Genomic DNA, 25,450 nt, shown 5'->3' with positions numbered 1-25,450 from the left:
GATTTTCAAGAACATAATATTAGCTAATCATTTATATTTTACTTACTATGTGCCAGGCAATGTTCTTACCACTTTATGTGTTTTAATCTTTATAACAACCTTATAAGACAGCACTCTTACTATCATCAGTATACAAATGAGGGAACTAAGTCAGAGAGATTTACTCAAGGTTACAAAGCTAGTAAGTGATGAAACTGGTATAAATGTAGGGAGCTTGGTTCCAGAAACTGTACTCTTAATCATTATAACAAGGAATCTGTGTTAGTTCATGTAATCACAAAAATTCAATCAATCCTGTAAAAAAAAGTTTAAACCTAAATTTATATTCAGATGCTTCATGTCATAGTTTATTTACATATTTATGCCAAGTTAGTTGCAGTAATAGCCTGCTGGTTTGAGTCTAGTTAACAAAGCTATGAGAATGAAAACCACGTTGTATAAGAATTTAAGCTGTTTAGCTCAGAACTCAGGCCTGAACATGAAAAGCTAGTAGATCCAGAGAGATGAAAGTTCTTAAACAGACTACATCTAATGCCCTGCTCTGCAAAGAGATGTCAGGAGCATCAACAGTTCAAATACCCAGCTCATCTTGCCTTTTTCCCCTTTTATGTCTTATCTATAGTTGAAAAATACAGGCAGGCGTTCTGTTACTTCTACCAATATTTAGAAGAAAATATATTTTCTACTCAGTCCTGTCATCATTAACACATTAAATCTCCCAGTCCACTCACTTATCTTTCTACCACAGAGCCATAAATGACTTCTGCTTTCTCAATTCTTTGGCTCCAGAAAATTAACAGAATGTCTCATGAAACTATCCTGATGTGATTTACTACAAATTTGTGCCAGGTTGAACTGGATAGTATGTCATTCAATAATATTCATCCTTGATTTTGCAGCATATTCTATATATGATTTTTTTGTCAATCTTCAAATTTTTATCCTAGATCTACCTTACTTTCACCAGAGAAATATTAACTAGACTCCATCTAATTTGTGAATTAGGTAGTTACTGAGCACTGAGTCCTTTAGCAGTAATGGAAGCCAGATTATAGTAGGTTCAAGAAGGAATAAGAGGTGAAGGGCATCACGGGTGGTCTAGTGGTTAGGAGTCTGCCTGCCAGTGCAGGGGATGCGGGGTTCAGTCCCTGTCCTGGGAGGATCCCATATGCCGTGGAGCAGGTGGGCCTGTGCAGTGCACCACAACTACTGAGCTCACATGCCACAGCCACTGAAGTCCATGCGCCCTAGAGGCTGTGCTCCACAACAAGAGAAGCAACCGCAATGCGCATATAATGAAGAGTAGTTCCCGATCATCACAACTAGAGAAAGCCAGTGTGCAGTGACAAAGATCCAGCACAACCAAAAACAAACAAATAAATCTTTTAAAAAAGAGGTGCAGGGACAGCCAGTACAGTCTATGTTCTCAAAAAGCTTGGCTACACATGGAAGAGGGTTCAAGAAAGTGCTCCAGCATTTTTATAAGCTGAAGGGAATGTGCCAAAGGAAAGGAAGATAAGTTCTGGAGAAGAGGGTCTGCTGTGTATTAGATCCAGTACACACATTTTCTATTCAATCTTTACACAGCTTTTGTGAGGTAACTAGATTATCTCCCTTCGACAAAAGCAGCCCCACCCATCAGCAGAAAATTGGATTACAGATTTATTGAGCATGTCCCTGTCCATCAGAGCAAGACAGCCAGTCCCTCCCATCAGAAAGCTTGCACAACCCTCTTATGCTCATCTATCAGAAGGCAGATAGAAGAAGCAAAAACTACAATTTCACAGCCTCCAGAACAAAAACAATCACAGAAAGCTAACCAAAATGATCACGTGGATCATAGCCTTGTGTAATTCAATGAAGCTCTGGGCCATGTAGTGCAGGACACCCAAGATGGATGAGTCATGGTGAAGAGTTCTGACAAACCGTGGTCCACTGGAAAAGGGGATGGCAAAGCAGTTCAGTATCCTTGCCTCGAGAACCCCATGAACGGTATGAAGAGGCAAAAAGATATGACACTGAAAGATGAGCCCCACATCATCAGGTCACTGTCTAATATGCTACTGGATAAGAGTAGAGAAATAGCTCCAGAAAGAATAAAGAGGCTGAGCCAAAGCAGAAATGATGCCAGTTGTGGATGTGTGTTGTGGTGAAAGTTATAGATTGATGTTGTAAAGAACAATATTGCATGGGAATCTGGAATGTTAGGTCCATGAATCAAGGTAAATTGGACATGGTCAAGCAGGAGATGGTAAGAGTAAACATCAACATTTTAGGAATCAGTGAACTAAAATGGACAGGAATGGGAGAATTTAACTCAGATGACCATTATATCTACTACTGTGGGCAAAAATCCCTTAAAAGAAATGGTGTAGCCCTCATAGTCAACAGAAGAGTCCAAAATGCAGTACTTAGGTGCAATCTCAAAAATGATAGAATGATCTCTGTTTGTTTCCAAGGCAAATCATTCAACATGACAGTAATCCAAGCCTATGCCCCAACCACTAATGCTGAAGAAGCTGATGATGAACTGTTCTATGATGACCTATAAGACCTAGAAATAACACCAAAAAAAAAGATGTCCTTATCATCACAGGGGATAGGAATGCAAAAGTCAAGAGATACTTGGAGTAATAGTCAAGTTTGGCCTTGGAGTACAAAATGAAGCAGGGCAAAGGTTAACAGAGTTTGTCAAGCAAACACATTGGTCATAATGAACACCCTTTTCCAACAACACAAGAGATGACTCTATACATGGACATCACCAGATGGTCAATACTGAAATCAGACTGATTATACAATCTTTGCAGTCAAAGATGGAGAAGCTCTATAAGCAAAAATAAGACCTGGAGCTGACTGCGGCTCAGATCATGAGGTGCTTATTGCAAAATTCAGGCTCAAATTGAAGAAAGTAGGGAAAACCACTAAACCATTCAGGTATGACCTAAATCACATCCCTTATTATACAGTGGAAGTGACAAATAGACTCAAGGGATTAGATTTGGTAGACAGAGTGCCTGAAGAACTATGGATGGAGGTTAGTAACACTGTATAGGGAATGGTGACCAAAACCATCCCAAAGAAAAAGAAATGCAAGAAAATAAAAATGGTTGTCTGAGGAGGTCTTACAAATAGCTGAGAAAAGAAGGGAAGCAAAAGGCAAAGGAGAAAGAGAAAGATATAACCAACTGAATGCAGAGTTCTAGAGAACAGCAAGGAGAGATAACAAAGCCTTCTTAAGTGAACAATGCAAAGAAACAGAGGAAATCAACAGAATGGGAAAGACTAGAGTTCTCATCAAGAAAATTGGAGATACCAAGGGAACATTTCATGCAAAGATTGGCACAATAAAGGACAGAAACAGCAAGGACCTAACAGAACAAGAGACTGAGAAGAAGTGGCAATAATACACAGAAGAACTGTACAAAAAGGGTTTTAGTAACCCGTATAACTACAAAGGTGTCACTCACCTAGAGCCAGACATCCTGGAGTGTGAAGCCAAGTGGGGCTTAGGAAGCATCACTACGAACAAAGTTAGTGACTGTGATGGAATTCCAGCTGAGCTATTTCAAATCCTAAAAGATGATACTGTTAAAGTGTGGAACTCAACATGTCAGCAAATTTGGAAAACTCATCAATGGCCACAGGACTGGAAAAGGTGTTTTCATTCTAATCCCAAAGAAAGGCAATGCCAAAGAATGTTCAAACTACTGCACAATTGCACTCATTCCACATGTTAGCAAGGTAATGTTCAAAACCCTTAAACAGTATGTGAACCAAGAAATCTCAGATGTATAAGATGGATTTAGAAAAGGAAGAGGAACCAGAGATCCAACTGCCAACATCCACTGGATCATAGAAAAAGCAAGGGAATTCCACCCAGAAAAACATCTACTTCTGCTTCATTGACTGTGGTAAAGCCTTTGACTGTGTGGGTCACAGCAAACTGTGGAAAATTCTGAAGGAGATGGGAATACCAGATCACCTTACCTGCCTCCTGAGAAACCTATATGCAGGCCAAGAAGCGACAGTTAGAACCAGACACGGAACAACAGACTGGTTCAAAATTTAGAAAGGAGTAGGACAAGGCTGTATATTGTCACTCTGCTTATTTAACTTATATGCAGAGTACATCATGTGAAATGACAGGCTGGATGAATCACAAGCTGCAGTCAAGACTGCAAGGAGAAGTATCAACAACCTCAGATATGCAGATGATACTACTCTAATGGCAGAAAGTGAAGTGGAACTAAAGAGCCTTTTGATGAAGGTGAAAGAGAGTGAAAAAGCTGGCTTAAAATACAACATTCAAACACTAAGATCATGGCATCTGGTCCCATCACTTTATGGCAAATAGATGGGGGAAAAGTGGAAACAGTGGCAGATTTTATTTTCTTAGGCTCCAAAATCACAGTGGATGGTGACTGCAGCCATGAAATTAAAAGACACTTGCTCCTTGGAAGAAAAGCTATGATAGACCTAGACAGAGGCTTCATTTTGCTGACAAAGTTCTACACAGTCAAAGCTATGGTTTTCCAGTAGTCATGTACAGATGTGAGAATTGGACCATTTATGGCTGACTGTAGAAGAATTGATGCTTTCAAACTGTGGTGTTGGAGATGACTCTGGAGAGTCCCTTGGACTGTTGGGAGATCAAACCAGTCAATCCTAAAGGAAATCAACCCTGAGCACTTATTGGAGGACTGATGCTGAAGCTGAAGCTCCAATACTTTGGTCACTTGATGTGAAGAGCCAACTCACTGGAAAAGACCCTGATGCTGAGAAAGATTGAGGGCAGGAAGAGAAGGGGGCAACAGATGAGACGGTTGAATGGCATCACTCAATGGACTCAATACACTCAATGGATATGAGTTTGAGCAAATTACAGGACATAGTGAAGGACAGTGAAGCCTGGTGTACTGCAGTTCATGGGGTCAAAAGAGATGCACATGACTCAGCAACTGCATAACAACCATACAAAAGCAGGAATCTGAGACAGAGGCATTAAGAATTTTGCCCAAGGTCCCACAGCTAGTAAACTACAAGGTCAAAACTGAAATTCAGGTTTTTCTCCAAAAGTCCAGTGTTCTTTATACCATTCTACTTTGGACAGGAAAAAAAAAGAATACTAAATTCTCAGGAATTACATGAAAAAGAGGTAAAAGATGAAAATTTGCAGTGAGGGAAATTCGAGATGACGGAAAGGAGTGAATTTAGGCTTCTCAGCCTCTGATGGGCTTCCCTGGTGGCTCAGCAGTAAATAATCTACCTGCAATGCAGAAGCCGCTGGTTCTATCCCCGGGTCGGGAAGATCCCCTGGAGCAGGGCATGGCAACCCACACCAGTATTCTTGCCTGGAGGATCCCCATGGACAGACGAGCCTGGTTGGCTAAAGTGCACAGGGTCGCAAAGAGTCAGACATGACTGAAACAACTTAGCACAGCACAGCCTCTGACACTTACAAGCAATGGAAAGCAAGGTTATCTGCTAAAAGTGTGCAGACCCAAGTGGGCACCGCGAGATGAGGTGAATGTAAAGGTTTCAAATGATAACTATGCAAAGTGAAAAGGCCTACGCCATCAGAGGGGTTAAAAAAAGGTTGAAAGTCTTAAGCCTTCCCTCAGCCCTTACCTGAAGACAATCTCTTCCTCTTCTGAACTCCTATCAGTCTTACTGTTCATTATAATATGAACTAGAATATAATAAATGCAGAGTAGTACATGAGCTAACTCTGTATAAAATATTTTCTCTACACTTGGAAAGCAAGGCCCATGTTTTCTACCTCTTGATATGCTCCCATAGCACCTATTTATAGTACCTAGCTCTGTTTTTTTTCCCCCTGGGTTTCAGGAGGCAGCAAACAGGGAATGAGCAAAAGAACGGTGAGAATCAAAACTTTGTTTCCTATCACCCTCCTGCTTCGAAAAACTCATTCCTTTCACAGCAACTATAAAATAAAAACCAGATGTTTTAGCATGACATAAGAGGCATTCCCATAATCTGGCCCTAAATTTGGTTTCTAGACTCATGGTCAAACATTCCACACATTCCTCATCTCCACGCCTTTGTTTATGCCTCTCCTCTTCCATCTCTGCCTGCCCAAATCTTATCCATCCATCAAGAACCAGTTCAGATGCTACTTCCTCCTTCCCCATTCCTATCCTCAAGCAGAAAGTAAAGTCTCTCTTGTTTTCCTATAATAGTTTGAGAGTTTATTTGAATACTTATTACATTCAGTTTTGTGTTCATCTAATTTATTCTACTAAAATGTAAGTTACTGAGGACAGGGATTGTGTCCTGATCCAGCACATAACTCCATACCCTGTATCATTAATGTTGGACACTTAATTTACCTGAATGGCCTAGAACTTAAAAACTAATACCTAGAGTCTTAAGACTCACTCTATATAGCCCTGTGTGCATGCATCATCAGTCAGTTGTGTCTGACTCTTCACAACCCCATGGACTGTAGCCTGCCAGGTTCCTCTGTTCATGGAACTCTCCAGGTAAGAATTATTGGAGCGGTTGCTATTTCTTCCTCCAGGGGATCTTCCCAACTCAGGAATCAAACCCACATCTCCTGCATTGGCAGGCAGATTCTTTACTACTGAACCAACTGGGAAGCCCTATTGCCCCATAGTGTTTACTATTTTTTCAGCTTCTAAACTCTCCTTAAAACGCCACTTTTGAGGGTGGTGGTAGTGGTTTAGTTGCTAAGCTGTGTCTGACTCTTGTGACTCCATGGACTGTAGCTTTTGAGGGTGGGGGGCTACTAACTATACTTAGTTATAGTCACTCAGTCGTGTTGTGTCTGACTCTTTGCAATCTCATGGACTGTAGCCCACCAGACTCCTCTGCCCATGGGGATTCTCCATGCAAGAATACTGGAGTGGGTTGCCATTTCCTTCTCCAGGGGATCTTCCAAACTCAGGAATCAAACTTGTATCTCCTGCACTGGCAGGCAGATTTTTTACCACGGAGCCACCTGGAAAGCCCTATTGTCCCCATAGTATTCACTATTTTTTTCAGCTTTTAAACTCTCCTTAAAAAGTCACTTTTGGGGGTGGGGGGCTACTAACTATACTTAGTTATAGTCACTCAGTTGTGTTGTATCTGACTCTTTGCAACTCCATGAACTGTAGCCCACCAGGCTTCCCTGTCCATGGAATTCTCCAGGCAAGAATACTGGAGTGGGTTGCCCTACCCTGCTCCAGGAGATCGTCCCGATCCAGGGATCGAACCCAGGTCTCCTGCACTGCAGGCAGATTCTTTACTGCTGAGCCACCAGGAAGCCCAAAGGAAAATGTAGGATCAATATTAAAATTTGTAGTCCATTAATTTTCTGAAGTCCATAAGGGTGCAACAATGAATCTTTAGGGGTGGTGATTGTGCCTAGTACCATTCCCCTAGACATTTGGTGATGTCTGGAGACATTTTTGGTTGCCAAGATGGGGTAGGGGTGGGTGGGGGTTGGGATCTGACATCCAATGAGTCAAAGCCAGGAATGCTGCTAAACATTCCTAATATGTACAGAACAGTCTCCCTTTCCCTCCACAACAAACAATTATTCATCCCAAAGTGCTGCTGTTGAGAAACTCTGGGGTAGATGTGTCATCTCATTGGTCTCTGGAAATCCACTGGCTAGAACAGTGCCTGGGGCACAGAAAACACTCAAAACTTATATAAATGAATGAACACACACCATTCTTTCTCCTTGGTCTTTATCCCAATACTGTTAACAACCCATTGTCAACATTTTTATCTTATGCTCAGTCTCTTTTAGTAAATCAACCTCTGAAGGTTCATATCATCAATTCCTTAAAAAGTATCAAATGTACTACTAAAGTAATGACTTCTTGTAACCTCTAACTCCTCAAGACATTAGGAGTTAAAAGCTGCACTAAGCTTTTCAATACCTTTACCTCTTGTTACGAACCTCAAGAGTAGCTATGGCTTACTCTAACAAAAATACAAGTATGAAAAACAGAAATACATTATAAAACATTTTTCAAAATACTGATTCAAAGATAAATTACCAATTAGTTGGATTACAAAATGACTTCTAAAAAGTATAATGTGCTTTAAATCAAATTCAACAGATTCAAGGAACATTTACTGAACATCCAGCATGTACAGGGTACTATGCTAAAATAATATAAAAAAAATTTCCACTTTAAATATACCATATAAATATGACATCTGCTAAATTAATACTGACATTTTATCTTACCAACCTTTTTAGATACATCTTGTTTCAGTTCTTGTACAGTGGACTCATTTCCAACTTTGTATGCAGAGTTCTCTGTTTCCTATTTTCAAAAGAAAAGAACAAACCAAATGATGACATCTCTTTTTAAAACTCTGTTTAAAATAGGTACAAATTAGAAATTATAGCATTAATAAATCAAAGGCCCATAAAGGGCTTAGACGTTTGGGTATAGATTCCCAGAGATTTTATGCCAATTGGGACAATTTAATTTTCATAAGAAGGTTACCAATCAGCAATTTTCTATTTTTCTACTGTAATAGGCTATTTTCTTTTAAAGTGTACCTAACTTTTTAACATTAAAAAACTGTACAGGAATATAAGAACTACTAAGTACTTTTGCAGGTCAAAAAGGTTATGAATTTAAGCAAAGGGTTGAATCAGAATTGTTATTTTTCCCAAAGTATTGCTCCAAAAATATGGAAAATGTGGCAAACCATATTCAGAGAGTTGTTTTCTTGGAAACTCTATATGCTTCAGATAAAAGGAATCAAAAGTTAACTGGTATTAAATGAAGTTCCCAAAACAATAACAGATGAAGAAAATTAAACCCACCAAAAATACATATATATCTACGTATACATTCATATACACATACGTACATATATATATATATTTGGGAGGTTAAAGAAGGTAGAAATGGATCCTGCATTTCTGCTGGAAAAAATTTGGGTAAAATAAGACAATCATACATTTGCAAATCGTAACACAGTATTCTTTTCCATCTTAAATTTTCTTTACATTTATAGAAGTGCAGGAATTTAAATGCTACTACTGACACTGAGAAAAAAAATTTCATAATTCTTGGCGTCCATCACAGAGTTTGTCAGAAAGTCACTATATAACCATTTTTAACTGACCTAAGTTATATAAGGATATACGTACATATTAAGGTAGCAATTACACAAATATCAGGATAGGCTCCGATAATCTCTCTACTCCAGAGATTATTATATTGCTAAAGATTTAATGTGCTAGATATATTTCTGTAGGACTGTGGGACTTCCAATATCTTCAAGCTGAAAACTTGTTTCATTGAATTTCTCCCAGCATTTCAGAAATACTACCAATCTTATATAGATTATTCAAGAGAAAAGTTGTTTCAGGGAATTTGAAGTATTAGATAAAATCTAAACTCTACCATAGTCTATGAGCACCTAATATGATTTGGCTCCTGCCTGCATTTTTCACATTCAACATTCAGAAAACTATGATCATGGCATCTGGTCCCATCACTTCATGGCAAATAGATGGGGAAACAGTGACAGACTTTATTTTGGGGGGGCTCCAAAATCCCTGCAGATGGTGACTGCAGCCATGAAATTAAAAGACGCTTGCTCCTTGGAAGAAAAGTTATGACCAACCTAGACAGCATATTAAAAAGCAGAGACACTACTTTGCCAACAAAGGTCCATCTAGTCAAAGCTTTGGTTTTTCCAGTAGTCATGTATGGATGGCTTCCCTGGTGGCTCACCTGGTAAAGAATCCATCTGCAATGTGGGAGCCTTGGGTTCAATCCCTGGGTTAGGAAAGGTCCCCTAGAGAAAGGAACGGCTGCCCACCCCAGTATTCTGGCCTGGAGAATTTCATGGACTATTCCATGAGATCACAAAGAGTCGGACACAGCTGAGTGACTTTCACTTTCATGTACGGATGTGAGAGTTGGACTGTGAAGAAAGCTGAGCACCGAAGAATTGATGCTTTTGAACTGTGGTGTTGGAGAAGACTCTTGAGAGTCCCTTAGACTGCAAGGAGATCCAACCAGTCCATCCTAAAGGAAATCAGTCCTGAACATTCATTGGAAGGACTGATGCTGAAGCTGAAACTCCAATACTTTGGCCACCTGATGAGAAGAACTAACTCATCTGAAAAGACCCTGATGCTGGGAAAGATTGAAGGAGGGAGGAGAAGGGGATGACAGAGGATGAGATGGTTGGATGACATCACCGACTCGATGGACATGAGTTTGAATAAGCTCCAAGAGTTGGTGATGGACAGGGAAGCCTGGCGTACTGCAGTCCATGGGGTCGTAAAGAGTAGGACAAGACTGAGTGACTGAATTGAACTGAACTGCATCTTTCACATCTATATTGATCGCCTCCCTTTCCCATCATAATCCCAGAATTATACTTTGGCCAACTGGATGGTTCCTTACCATCCTTAGTGTTATAGCTCAAGCGTTATTATATTAGAAAAGTCTTCACTGACTACTTTAAAATAGCCATGGTGACAAGATGAGAGCTAATTCTTAAAAGCTGATGATCGTTAAGAACAGTTCATGCGTATTAGAGAAACACCTTCAACTGTCCTACAAATTAACTGCATGCATGCATGTGTGCCAAGTCCCTTCAGTTGTGTCTGACTCTTTGTGACCCCCTGGACTGTAGTCAGTCAGGCTCCTCTGTCCATGGGATTCCCCAGGCAAGAACACTGGAGTGGGTTGCCATGTCCTCCTCCAATTACCTTCTAATAACTGTTCATTATTAGTAGGGAAATCAGAAGCACTGTACTACCTTAATTCCACAGATATTTTCCCTAAGTTAACCTAAGAAAAATATATACCAATAATTCCTGTACCTCAATTTAATTTGATTTAATTAAGTACTTACAAAGATCAGAGACCAAAACTGCCAAGAAGTGATTAGGCTTCTATTTTATTTGGCTTTAAAAAAACCCTCTTAGACTTTGAACTTTTGAAAGATATCAACTCCTATAAGGTAAACAACTGCTAAGTCCTAGTTTTAAGGAGTGATACTGTATCTACCAGATGATCTGATCTCTAAAGAGGTTAACTAGATTTCTTAGTAAAATCTGATTTAGTATATAGTCATCTATGATTCTCTCCTTAGTAAGGTCTAATGTCCAGGCCCTTCCCCCAGCACTTCAATCAGGCTGATGACAAAGCAATGGAAGCCAAGCATGTGCCTGCAGACAACCAACATCAACTTAGCTAGACTTGAGACAGTCCTCAGTTATTACCTTCTTTTGGAGATGGGCTGCCCCATTACAAAAGCACAGTACCAACTAAATCCCGGTTCCCACCATCAGGCCATTTCTCTAACTCCTACCTATCAGAACCTGAGAAACATGCTTTCTTAAAAGGTATGGTTTTTCTATTCAATTTCCAGCATTCACACCATTGTTTCCCTCCATTTATATTGGATATTAAAGAGCCATTTGTACCCTCCTAGTATTCAGTTGTAAGATTTGAGCTTTTTAATTTTAAAAAGCTCACCACCAAAGGACCTAGTTTCACAAACCATTTGTACAAAGGTGATCTATACTCAAAGAAATCTTCATTATTATCTACTAAAGAACATTAAGCTAAAAATGTTAGTTACTAAAAAATTCAGGTCACTTCTGTTTTAGTAGTGAGGAAGGGGAAGTTATTAACTGTGACTAAAGTGAAATTTTAAAAAATGCTTGAGAGATGAGCTCGCCATTCTTTTTTCAGAGGAGAGAAAAAAAAAAAAAAAACAACTCAGGAAACTCAAATAGTTGTCATATGCATCCATACATTCCTATCAACCCCATCTCTCCATCAGACTCTTTTGCTTTAAAATTTTAAAGCCCAGATTTAAAAAAAAAAATGTTATTTATTTTTAATTGGAGGATAATTGCTTTATAATGTTGTGTTGGTCTCTGCCATACATCAACATGAATCAGCCATAGGTATACATATGTCCCCTCCCTCTTGAACCTTCCTCTCCACCTCACCCCTCTAGGTTGTCACAGAGCACCAGTTTGAGCTTCCTGAGTCAAACAGCAAACCCCCACTGGCTATCTATTTCACACATTTCACACACTACTCTCTCAGTTCTTCCCACCCTCTCCTTCCCCCTCCGTATCCACAAGTCTGTTCTCTATGTCTGCGTCTCCACTGCTGCCCTGCAAGTAGGCTCATTAGTAACATCTTTCTAGATTCCACATACATGCCTTAATGTACAATATTTGTTCTTCTCTTTCTGAATTCCTTCACTCTGTATAAATAGGCTCTAGGTTCATCCAACTCATTAGAACTGACTCAAATGTGTTCTTTTTTATGGCTGAGAATATTCCATTATATATATATATATATATGTACCACAGCTTATCTATTCATATGTCGATGGATATCTAGGTTGCTTCCATGTCCTAGCTATTGTAAATAGAGATGTAGTGAACACTGGGATACATATGTCTTTTTCAATTATGATTTTCTCAGGGTATATGCCCAGTAGTGGGATTGTTGGGTCATAAGGCAGTTTTATTCCTAGTTTTCGAAGGAATCTCCATACTGTCTTTCATAGTGTAAAGGCCATATTTCTTAACCTGACATTCAAGACTCATGGAAATATGGCCCCAATTTATTTTTCCAACATTCCACCACTGAAATGTTTACATTGGTCACACCAGTCTTTCAACACTCCCATCAAATTCTCTCCTTTGCATACTATTTAGTTCATACTATTCAGTTCAGTTCAGTCACTCAGTCGTGTCCGACACTTTGTGACCCCATGAATTGCAGCACGCCAGGCCTCCCTGTCCGTCACCAACTCTCGGAGTTCACTCAAACTCACGTCCATCAAGTCGATGATGCCATCCAGCCATCTCATCCTCTGTCGTCCCCTTTTCCTCCTGCCCCCAATCCCTCCCAGCATCAGAGTCTTTTCCAATGAGTCAACTCTTCATATGAGGTGGCCAAAGTACTGGAGTTTCAGCTTTAGCATCATTCCTTCCAAAGAACACCCAGGACTGATCTCCTTTAGAATGGACTGGTTGGATCTCCTTGCAGTCCAAGGGACTCTCAAGAGTCTTCTCCAACACCACAGTTCAAAAGCATCAATTCTTCGGCACTCAGCTTTTTTCACAGTCCAACTCTCACATCCATAAAAACCACTGGAAAAACCATAGCCTTGACTAGACGGACCTTTGTTGGCAAAGTTATGTCTCTGCTTTTGAATATGCTATCTAGGTTGGTCATACTTTCCTTCCAAGGAGTAAGCGTCTTTTAATTTCATGGCTGCGCCTAACATATAATGCTTTCCCATTTTTTCTCTATCTACCTATGTAAATATCTCCCAATTTTCAAAGCCTAACACAAGTTCTAACTCCTCCCAAAAACTTTTCTCTGCTATTCCAGGTAACACTGCCCTCACCATTGCTCTACCTTCCCATTCCCCCTCCAAACTCCTTGTAGTACTTAAGATCTATTCCAGTCTACAAATATCAATACCTCATCTATTATCCCTTCTTATATATAGCTCTCTTCTGTGAGCTTGTAAGTCATCAAAAGCCGGGACTATATCAAACTTTTCTTTAGATTGCTTAAGATATCAACAGATATGCTGTTATACACAATAAGCACTCAATAACCCATGTACATCCACATCATAGAATATTACTTAACAACAAAAGGGAATAAACCATTGATACAGGCAACAACTTGGATGGATCAACTGAGCCAATCTCAAAAGGTTACATACTATATGATTCAATTTTTAGGACATTCTCAAATGACAAAATTATAGAGATGGAAAACAGATTAGTGGTTGTCTGGGATTAGGGATGATTGTGGGGGAGGTGGTGGGTATGACTTTATAAAGGAAGATCTCTGTGGTGATAAAATCTCATTTGATTGTGGTACTGGTTACACAAATATACACAAGTAATAAACTGACACAGAACTATATACTTATACATCAGTATAAATTCTTGGTTTTGATATTATACTATAATTAAGACATAACCATTGGGAAAAATAGGTGAAGGATAAAAAGGACTTCTCTGTACTATCTTTGCAGCTTTCTGTGACTCCATAATTATTTCAATATAAAAAGTAAAAAAAAGAAACAAATATCTAACTTCATGTTTATTTACTAAATATGTACATTTTCTACCTAATTTTATTCAAGCTAAGGACAATCTATAATTACTGAGATAAAATAAATTCCCCAAACCTATTTGTGATAACCTAAAAATATCTTAAGATCTAAGTGGCTTTTAAAATCTACAAGCATAATCAGCAACAGTCTGTGGATAGGGGACCGGGAGGTGGAGGGTGAGGAATGGGAGGAAAGCTACAATTTCAACCATCTTCTTTTTGCACTGAGTGAACTTTAACCATGTCCATGTATTATTTTTTAAATGGTTTTATTAAATAGCTAATATAAAAGGATTTTTATAACATATAATGACTAAAGAATTATGATATAACCTTTTTTAAGCACTCAGGTTAATAAAAAGAAGTCTTATTATTAGCTTTCAAGTCTCCTGTATATCTTTCTCCATTTCCATTACATTCTTTCCCCCCTCAGAGATGACTGATATCCTAAACTTTGTGTTTATCATTCCTTGCTGTTCTTTAATTTTATTCTGCTTGTATCTCTAAACAATATATGCTTTAGTTTTGCATGTTTTGAGCTGAATATAAATGGAATCTTACTGCACATATTTTTCTGTGACTTGTTTCCCCCCTACCTCGACACCATGGTGCTGAAATTCATCCATGTTATTGTATATAACTAATTCATTCATAACCACTGTACAGAATATTCCATATGAATATCCCATAATTTATCAAAGATATCAGTATCCAATGTATATAAATAGAAGGTAGAGACACTGGAACTGAAAAAAAATTATAGCATGTTTGAGATTATACATACATATGTACAGACATACACACGAACACTACCATATACAAACATACACATACAGTATATATTCTATTTGATGTAAATAGTTCTGTTTGGTGATATTCTTGTATTTAAAATGGTTCTCATTGGCATAATTTCTCAGTATCAAATTTCTTTGCTTGAATATAAGGCTAGGATTGATTTTTATATGAGGTTATGATACCAAATACATGTGCCCATAATAAACATACTAGTGTTTTGGTTACTTTATAAAATATACACACGCACAAATACAAGTGTTCCTTTATTCTAAAAATTATAAACCAAATAAAAATGGGTAGAAATCTACAAAAGACTTACAGTCCCTTCCTTATAGTACAGTATTTAACTAGGTATTTCTAGAATACTTAATCACACCTCAAGTAAGATACAATGATAATATTACTTAGCAAAAAATAATAGAAAGCAAAAGCAAAAAATGAGGAATTACATAAAAAAGAGAAAAATGAATGAAAAGTGTATGCGATTTGTAGAAATACACTTATGACTTTCACAAAGCACAACTTACCTTTAATGCCGAAATCCCAACTTTTCCTGGATACCTGTTCAGAAATAAAAGCAAGAAGGTGTTGAATAGTGGCTATGAGAAGGGAAATCCTTCTACACACTCATTAAAGGCAAGTCCATATTTTTAAAAACATTTATATATTTTGTCAATTAGAAAACTCTTCTATACATATAGAAGATGTAGAAAACATAAAAAAGTAAAGAAGAAAATTAAAGTGACCCATAGTCTTACCACCAAGAGATCTGAGTTTGTATCTTTTGTCTTCCTAGACATATAACACTATAATTAGCATTAATATGAATATAATTTTGTACTCTTCCACAAATTTCTTTAGAAGTGGAAATGCAGCTCAAAAGTATACAGGCTTTTCAGTGTTTGGAGAAACTCTCAAATTGCTCTCTAGAACAGTTGTGCCAATTTACTCTCCCATTACTCTTCATCTCTGTTTCTTAATAACCTTGACAAAAATGAGTGCTATTTTAAAATATTTAGAAAATTCAATAGGCAAAAGTATTCACTGCTGTCTTAATTTGTGCTTCTTCAATTTATAGTGACGTGAAGTGAAGTGAAAGTCACTCAGTTATGTCCTATTCTTTGTGACCCCATGGACTATACAGCCCATGGAATTCTCCAGGCCAGAATACTGGAGTGGGTAGCCTTTCCCTTCTCCAGGGGATCTTTCCAACCCAGGGATCAAACCCACGTTTCCCGCATTGCAGGCGGATTCTTTACCAGCTGAGCCACAAACGGAAACCCAATGGATGAAGTTTCATATGCATTAGACATTTATGTTACTTTTAAAGAGAGAACACCCATTTTTGTTCATAGCTCTTTTTTGGTTTGTTTTTTACTACAACAAAACTCTATTCTTAAATACAGGCTACTTTAGATATGATAATTTTAAAAAGTAACTTTTCACCGATTATTTTCACCCCCCATATTTTTCTTCAAATAGGAACAATTTGATACCTGCTTCAAAACATGAAAGAGTGACATACCCTTACAGCTGCTTATTATATTTCAGGGTTACACACTAAGAAGCTTTTAAATCATAAATATTAATAAGCCATTTCTAAATTTTTTAAATGCAGCAATCACAGATGATACAATTTTATGTAGAAAGGTGCCTTCAAGATCTATCTAGCCATAGAGCCTCTTTTTATAGGTAAAGAAACTGAGGAGCTAAGAGACTAAATGGCTTTCCCCAATGTCACATATTTAGTTAGGGGCAGAATCAAGAGAAGCATCAAGTCCTACTACCAAGCTTCTCATGTGCCAAATTGAGTAATCTTTGACCTCTAATCAAAAGTGTGATTAAAAAGTTACTTTTGCCACTCAATAGAAAATCATCCCCTTTATTCAATGAACATTTATGAAACACTTACTATCTATCAGAGACTAAGGGTAGGAAAATGATTAAGACACAATCCTAGTTTAGGGGTTTTTTAAAGCTTGTTTAAAAAAAAGAAGGTAGCTGTATAAAAAAATAGTGCCTGCCCACTTAATTGCAGAGCCTGGACAATATAATTTCATCTTAATAAAGGATAATTTCCAGGAACAAAAATTTTTTTATCCCCAATTACCTGTTTTCCCTGGCAAACATTTACTGCTCAGTAACAAAATCCTGTTTATCCAGAGGTGATTAGGACCAAGGCTATTCCAATTTTTAAATAAGGAATCAAGATTCTACACAAAGAATGTGCAAAATAAGACAAGTGCAATCAAATCAGTAACAAAAGGTTAAAAAGCAAAAACAAAAAACCTTGAAGAGGCTCAAATTCCCATGTAGCACATATTCTGAACTCCAACCAAGAAGAAAATCACCTACCACAGAGGTACAGAGACAAGAGGAAGTAAGATTTTTTCAAAAAACTTAAGCCCCATATGAGGTAGAGAAGGAAAGAAAAAGAAAATCTGCCTTCCTCATAACTTCCACTTTGAGAAATCTGATCAGGTTTTTTAGCTGTCAAAAACAAAAACAAAAACAAAAACAAACAGAATAGGGCACCACATTTTTCTCTCTTGTATGTAACTGGTTTCATAAAGAGCTCTAAGTTATAGATCAGTTGTTGACATACAAGGAAACAGTTCTGATTGGTTCTGGTGGAGCTTTACATATAACTACATACAAAGTATAAAAAGTAATTTATTACTTCCTTTTGAAAGCCAAGGGAATGTAGTGAAAAGAACATGTGCAGATAGATGTTGCTTGAATATTGTTTCTGCCGTTTACCTTATGTGTGATCTTGATCAATTCATTTAATTTCTCCAGGCCTCAATCTCCTCCTTTGGAAAAGGGGTAAAACCATCTACACTTCATAGGATTCAGTGAGAGAGCACATGGGGCGCACACAATAAGCTGTAGTTTCTTTCCTCAGCAGCTTTGAATTGCTCCATTGAAACTCACAAATAATGAGTGTCACCAAGTTTCTCCAAGGGACTTTGGCAGTCTGTCAGTAGTGAGCAGCCTGAGACCAATTTCTGGATACAGAAAAGACACCCTACAGCCCATAAAGCTCCAGCCTATTTAACAACAGGGAACATGAAAAACACCAGATTATACTGAGCTGGGGATTAAATGGGATCCTGCTTGCATTTTGTGATGTCATTAAACAAAAAACTAATAAGAAAAGCCACTCATGTTTGAAACATAATGTAAATATTAAAAGGTTGCTAAGGTTTTGGTAGGTAGTAAAATACTTTGTAGCTTCTTCCAGTCTGATTAAGCCTGAGTTTGTCTTTAACAGGTAGTCTGTAAAACCAGATTTTTTTGTGATAAATTTTTTCATCCATTTATTAGCACCTAGTAAAACCTGAAAGCATATTTATAATTTGCAAAGTTAGTTAAAATGATTTGTATCATGTGCCAAAATGTGGAAACAACAATTCATTTCACCATAAGAAACAGTAAATCATTATTTAGTATTCCCACATGAAAAATTCTTAATAGGGGCCTTGTAATAACAATTATACAATGGCCATCAGTTATTAAGCATGTGCCAAAAACTGCGCTAAGACTTGATTGCTTTAGCTTCTTTAGCCCTCACAACTTTCCAATGAGGTATATTACCTTCCCTGTTTTACACAAAAAAACCCTGAAGCTTGGGTCAGATGGGGTAACTGCACTGCTAGTAAATAACTGGGCCAGAATTTGACCCTAGGCAGTGTGACTCTAGGGTCCACTCTCTCAACTACATTGCAATGTTGCCTTTTTTCTGTGTAAAGCCTTAAAAGATGACAGTTATGAGAATATTCTAAGCAGTGCTGCGAATGAACACCAAAGTAAAGGTAATTAGCGTTGCTTCTTGGGTTGAACTAAACTAATTAAGTCAAAGGCTTGAATCCTGATCTGCCTTTAACAACTACAATTAACATCTAATTGATTTGGCACTGCTAGGAAATGAAATAATGAAATGTTCCATATAGAAAACTGCCAGAGAAATGAAGCTTCTCTTTTCAGTGCCAAACTTCTGAAAGTGTTTTAATTATTTTTGAATTTCAAATTTCAAAAGCAGCTTGTAAATAAGTACATTATAGGCTAAGCCTTGCCATTTCAGTAATCTTGCCCTTGAAAATACCTTCTTAAACGATATACATTTTTCCCTTTGCTACTGATTCAGAATAATTATGCTCAAATACTACACTATATTTTAATACAGTAATGCCCTCCAGGGACTGTAAGGCACAGAGGATTTATGTGCCTTCACACTACAGGACCCTAGGCTACCATGATTGGAATGTCTGGGTTTTATAGCTTTACATCTCCCTCCTCAATGGAAGTGGTCACTTCATACAGTTGGCCATGTGCCTGCCTTAAAAAGCTCTCCTCCCCCTCCCTTTCTATCTTTTGCTTTTAGTCTGGGAAACCGGGTTTTTAAAAATGGAATTGTAGGGTAAAGAAAGAATCCAGATATTATGAGGATCTCCCTAGACAACCATTCAACTCTTATCTGTAACTCAGTCTATACATTCAAAGTAGAGATAATATTATACTGTTTCAGAGTGATTATGTGCCTAAAGACAATTTATTCATGTTCGAGTTTGGGGACAGGAGAAATAAGGGACTAGATCAAGAAAATTTAGTTCTACTCTTGGCTTTCCCAACCAACTAGCTGCAAGACCTTTAAGCAAGGGTTTTCAGAGTTCTGTAATTTTAGGAAAGTTTATTTTGAGACCCTTCATTAGTTTGGGAGTGAAGATGTAATTTTTATACCATGATTAATGATCTAAATTTTATACCCTCTGATTTTCCTTAAATTTGAGATACATCATAGAAAACATGAACATAAGCCAGCACACACACAAACATCCAGAAATGTCTGGTAAATACGCTGATACACCTAGTTAACTAGAAAAATACTCCTTCAAACTTTTCTGTACATACTAAATATTAGATTCCTCCTATTTAAAGGTTAAGGTTAGTGATTCTTCCCATAAAAATTCCCAATTTTCCCATACAAAAGTAAATAAAGTAATTTTTATTACACCCCATACATGTGAGAAATTTTTAAGAAAACCGAAGTAACAGGTAGATATATTTAAATATTGGTAATTTACCACACATTTAAACAAAACTTTTAGAAACCAAAATGAGAACTTCAAAAGTTCAATTTTCATTTCAAAAGTTTTTACCATAGGTTATTTTTAAATCAAATATTTTTGACACATTTAAATATATGATTAACAAAGCTTCACTGAAATAAGAAATGTGCTTCTTACAAAGCTGATCAAAAATATGACTTTAATGGGTGAAACTACCTTCATCACCTGATAGCATAAAAAGAATCTTCCAACATATTCTTACTAATTACAAATGCAGTAAATCTTTGATTTTGCAGCATAGTTTCTGAAATTAAAGACAATGTCTATCAATGGTACTATTAAACATGAAAACAAACAATTTCTGAAACAGCTTCAAAACAGAGTCTAAGTTAAAAAAATACTGTTATTCTACTAAACAAACAAACAACAGCAACAAAAAAAACCCCACATGGCTTACAGATCAAATACTGATTTTTAGTGTAGCCTGCACTCACGTTTTGAATATAAAAGCAATTTTAAGGTTAGCATTTCAGCAACTTATAATACAGACAGAATATTTTAATTCATTATATCCTATTTTCTGTAAAAAGTTAATTTCATGCACTCACTACATTGAGTTTATACTAACAAACCTCATGTTTGAATATAAATCAATGTGTGACAGATGCTTTCTCCCATTCCTATCCATTTAGCATTTTAATTCTAGAGTTTTCCTTTTGCAGCTAGGGTATTTGTGTTCAGTACCAAACAGTAAGGATGTAACAGAAGCAGAAGAGATTAAGAGGTAGAAGAATACACAGAAGAACTACACAAAAAAGGTCTTAATGACCGGGATAACTACGATGGCGTGGTTACTCACCTAGAGACAGAGATCTGGAGTGTGAAGTCAAGTGGCCCTTACGAAGCATTACTATGAACAAAGCTGGTGGAGGTGATAGAATTCCAGCTGAATTATTTAAAATCCTAATAGATGACACTGTTGAAGTGCTGCACTCAATATGTCAGCAAATTTGGAAAGCTCAGCAGTGGGCACAGAACTGGAAAAGGTCAGTTTTTCATCCAATCCCAAAGAAGGGAAATGCCAAAGAATGTTCAAACTACCCTACAACTGCGTTCATTTCACATGCTAGTAAGCTTATGCTCAAAATCCTTCAAGCTAGGCTTCCGCAGTACGTGAACTGAGAACTTCTGTACAAGCTGGATTTAGAAAAGGCAGAGAAACCAGAGATCAAATTGCCAACACCTGTTGGATCATAAAGTAAGGGAATTCCAGAAAAACATCTACTTCTGCTTCATTGACTACTCTAAAGACTTTGACTGTGTGGATCACAACAAACTGTAAAATTCTTAGAGAGATAGGAATAGCAGACCACCTTATCTGTCTCCAGAGAAATCTGTATGCAGGTTAAGAAGCAACAGTTAGAACTGGACATGGAACAACATATTGCGTCCAAATTGGGGAAGGAGTACGTCAAGGCTGTTTATTGTCACCCTGCTTATTTAACTTGTATGCAGAGAACATCATGCAAAATACCGGGCTGGATGAAGCTCAAGCCGGAATCAAGATTTCGGGAGAAATATCAATAACCTCACATATGCAAATGATACTGCTCTAATGGGAGAAAGGGAAGAGGAACTAAAGAGCCTCTTGAGGGCGAAAGAAGAAGGTGAAAAAGCTGGCTTAAAACTCAACATTTAAAAAACTAAGATCATTGGCATCCAGTCCCATCACTGCAGTGATGGAAAGCAGTGACAAGTTTTATTTTCTTGGGCTCCAAAATCACTGGAGATGGTGACTGCAGCCATGAAATTAAAAGACGCTTGCTCCTTGGAAGGAAAGTTATGACAAACCTAGACTGCATATTAAAAAGTAGAGACATTACTTTGCCAACAAAGGTCCATATAGTCAATGCTGTGGTTTTTCCAGTAGTCATATATGGATGTGAGAGTTGGACCATAAAGAAGGCTGAGTGCCAAAGAATTGATGCTTTCAAATTATGGTGTTGGAGAAGATTCTTGAAGAGTCCCTTGGACTTCAAGGAGATCAAACCAGTCAATAATAAAGGAAATCAGTCCTGAATACTCATTGGAAGGATTGATGTTGAAGCTCCAATACTTTGGTCACTGGATACAAAGAGCTGACTAATTGGAAAAGACCCTGATGCTGGGAAGGATTGAAGGCAAAAGGAGAAGGGGGTAGCAGAGGATGAGATGGTTAGATAGCATCACCAAATCAGTGGACATGAATCTGAGCAAACTCCAAGAGATAGTGGAGGACAGAGGAGCCTGGCGTACTGCATTCCACAGGGTTGCAAAGAGCTGGAAATGACTTAGCAACTGAACCACCACCACCAATGCAGTTTAGTATCTACACAACATTATTTTTAAAATGCTACACAGCATCAAAACATTGCTCTGGTCATTTTGCAGAGCAGTATAGGAATTATTTTTTCTTTTATTAACTCTGACCTGATCCAGTGATAACTTTCAGACACCTTAGGTAAAATTTTACTAGAATAATAAGGTCATTACTTCCAAAGGTAGGTGCTAATCACTGGGATTTGGATCTGACGACAATAATTACAACTTATCTAAAAGCTGTTCACTAAGTTTCCATAGAAAGCTAAATGTCAAATCCTTTCAATAATACTGCATTCAATTCAAAATATGCAAGCAATGCAGTATTTTATTTATAACTCTCTTAGCTTGATTTTGTTGTTTTTGAGTCGCTAAGTTGTGTCCTAATCTTTGCAACCCAATGGACTGTACCCCCCAGGTTCATGGGATTTCCCAGGCAAGGATACTGGAGTGGGTTGCCATTTTCTTCTCTGGAGGATTTTCCCGACTCAGGGATTGAACCCATGTCTCCTGCATTGGCAGGTGGATTCCTTAACGCTGAGCCACCTGGGAAGCCTGAGCTTGATTTTGCAACTTGCTAATAAACCTGACTCTCTAATTTACCAATGTTGAGAACAGTGGGCTTCCCTCATAGCTCAGCTGGTAAAGAATCCGTCTGCAATGCAGGAGACCCTGGTTCGTATTCATTCACTTAATAGAAACAAAATCAATCCAACAGAAAATGCAGAGGCTACTTTTAAGGGATTTTGATACAACATAACTGAGTTTTCTGTCCCAGGTGTTAAAAGTGAGCATACTACCTATAGATACTACCTGGTGTTAAAAAGAAATTTAAAGTAATTCTTTCCAAAGTCCTAAAAGGATTTTTTTTTTTAGATCAGTAAGAAGGTAAGAATATATATTTCTTCAGTGTTTGAAGGAAGACTCATTTAGACCACTGTCTCAATGTGAGGAAAACAAGGCTGAAGAAGGTTAAATTAATACCTTCATTCAACATTTACCTACTGCTTACCTCGTACCAGCACAGGGCTAGGCACTGGTTGGAAAGTAGTGAACAAGGCAGACAAGGTCACGCTCTCCTGCTGCTGCTGCTGTCGCTTCAGTAGTGTCTGACCCACAGTGACCCCATGGACTGCAGCCTACCAGGCTACTCTGTCCATGGGATTTTCCAGGCAAGAGTACTGGAGTGGGGTGCCATTGCCTTCTCCCACGCTCTCCTAGAGCTACACTAAGATGAGGGTCTGATTAGGTCTAGGACCCGGGTCTCTTTACTGATTTGAACAACACATGCAGCCTGTCAGTTTACCCCACAAAGTCTAAAATCTCTTCCTACTTTCACACGGGCAGGTAGCCAGTCAAGTGAAACTGGCCATTTATTAAAGTCTTAATTATCTAAAAGTGCCACCACAAATTCTCCAGTGAAGATTTGGGGGTTCCCAAAGACTGAAAGGGCACCATGACACCAATCTCAAAGTAGAAAGGCTGTAAGTTTAGCTACTTAGTAAAAGAACATGAACTGGAATCAGGATACCTGAGTTTTAGTTATGAATCTGCCAGTAACAATGTATGTGAACATAAAAATTATTTGGGGGCAGTTTTTCCAACCTTTAGTTATGGCTATTTCAAGCATGTACAAACTGGGATAATATTATGAACCCATATGTATAAAATGTTGACCATGGTCAATAGTGATCAATATCAATATGCCTCCCTCCACTCCCTTGCCAGATTATTTTGAAGCAAATCTCATAAATTATTTAATCTTTACCCATAAAAATTTCAATATGTATCTAAAATATAATTATAACACTATTATCAAATTTAGCAATTCCTTATTATATACAGTAAACATTCAGGTTTCCCAGATAGTCTCAAACTTTTTCTTACAGTTGGTCCATTTCAATCAATATCCAAATAAGCTACATGTGCCATAATCAGTTGATATGTCTCTTTCAATCAGTAGGTTTCCTTTCATTTTTTTATTTTTTGAAGTTCATGTATCGAGGAACTAGGCTGTTCATCCTAAAGATGATTTTTTTTTCCGGCAGTGAAACTATTGTGTACGATACTATAATGATGGCTACATGCTATTATGCAGTTATCCAAAACCATAGAACCTATAACACCAAAAGTGAACCCTAAGGGAAACTTTGGACTTTAGGTGATTATGCTGTGTCAATGGAGGTTCATCAGTCGTAACAAGTACCACTCTGGCGAGGGCATGTTGATAATGGGGGAGACTATACATGTGTTGGGGGAAGGGTGTGTGGGAAATCTCTGTACCTTCCTCTCAGTTTTGCTGTGAATCTAAAACAGCTCTTTAAATAAGTCTTAAACAAACAAACAAAAACACTAGGTTGTTCACCCTGCAGAATTTCTCATTGTCTGAATTTTGTTGACTGCATCTCCATGGCGATATGTCATAAGGAATATTTTAAAGGAGAACATGCAGAAGAGATTGGAGGGATGGAATGGACACACACCCAAGGAAAAGTACAAAAACCTATAAGAACAGTATCAGAAAGACTGTTGCTCAGAATGTGAGAAGATTTAAAAAATACCAGAGACAGTTTTTCATTATTTTAATTTATATTAACAAGAGTACCAAAAATAAACTGCAGTCTGCTTATACGTGGATAAATTATATAATGTAATAGGCTGGGCTTCCCTGGTGATTCAGACGGTAAAGAATCCGCCTGCCAATGTAGGAGATGCGGGTTTGACCCCTGGGTCAAGAAGATTCCCTGGTGAAGGAAATGGCAGCCCACTCCAGTATTCTTGCCTGGAGAATCCCATGGACAGAGGAGTCTGGCAGGCTATCAAATCAGACACGATTTGACTGAATGTACATATGTGAAAGATATATTGATTATTTTTCTTTCCAATTAAGATTGCTGATAGTCAAACCAGAAAGGGAAAAATAAATTATAGGATGAGGAAATCGAATTCCAAAGCACTCAAAGAGATAAAAATACCTGGCTACTCTAAATGAGTTCAGTTCTTCTATCCCAGACAAATTATATCCTAGCAAAAGCTGAGAATTTATGGAGTTCAATCTCTAAAACCTCTGAAGAATCAGAGTATGGAAGAGGATATTAG

The 25,450-nt window shown here is 37.8% G+C and overlaps 1 protein-coding gene across 1 annotated transcript in view; it reads right to left on the bottom strand.

Annotated features, from left to right (window-relative positions):
• Positions 1-25,450, bottom strand: part of WDR44 (WD repeat domain 44) — a 94,665-nt gene that overhangs the window by 50,298 nt on the left and 18,917 nt on the right. The window contains exons 2-3 of the mRNA XM_005887360.3: positions 15,452-15,485; positions 8,235-8,309 (exon numbers count right to left, since the gene is read on the bottom strand). Coding sequence (XP_005887422.1) covers positions 8,235-8,309; positions 15,452-15,485 — 109 coding nt within the window. The remainder of the gene's footprint in view (positions 1-8,234; positions 8,310-15,451; positions 15,486-25,450) is intronic.

The sequence above is a fragment of the Bos mutus genome, chromosome X (assembly GCF_027580195.1).
Source record: "Bos mutus isolate GX-2022 chromosome X, NWIPB_WYAK_1.1, whole genome shotgun sequence".
In the NCBI taxonomy this organism is placed as follows: domain Eukaryota; kingdom Metazoa; phylum Chordata; class Mammalia; order Artiodactyla; family Bovidae; genus Bos; species Bos mutus.
This window is presented reverse-complemented; position numbering and strand designations above follow the sequence as displayed.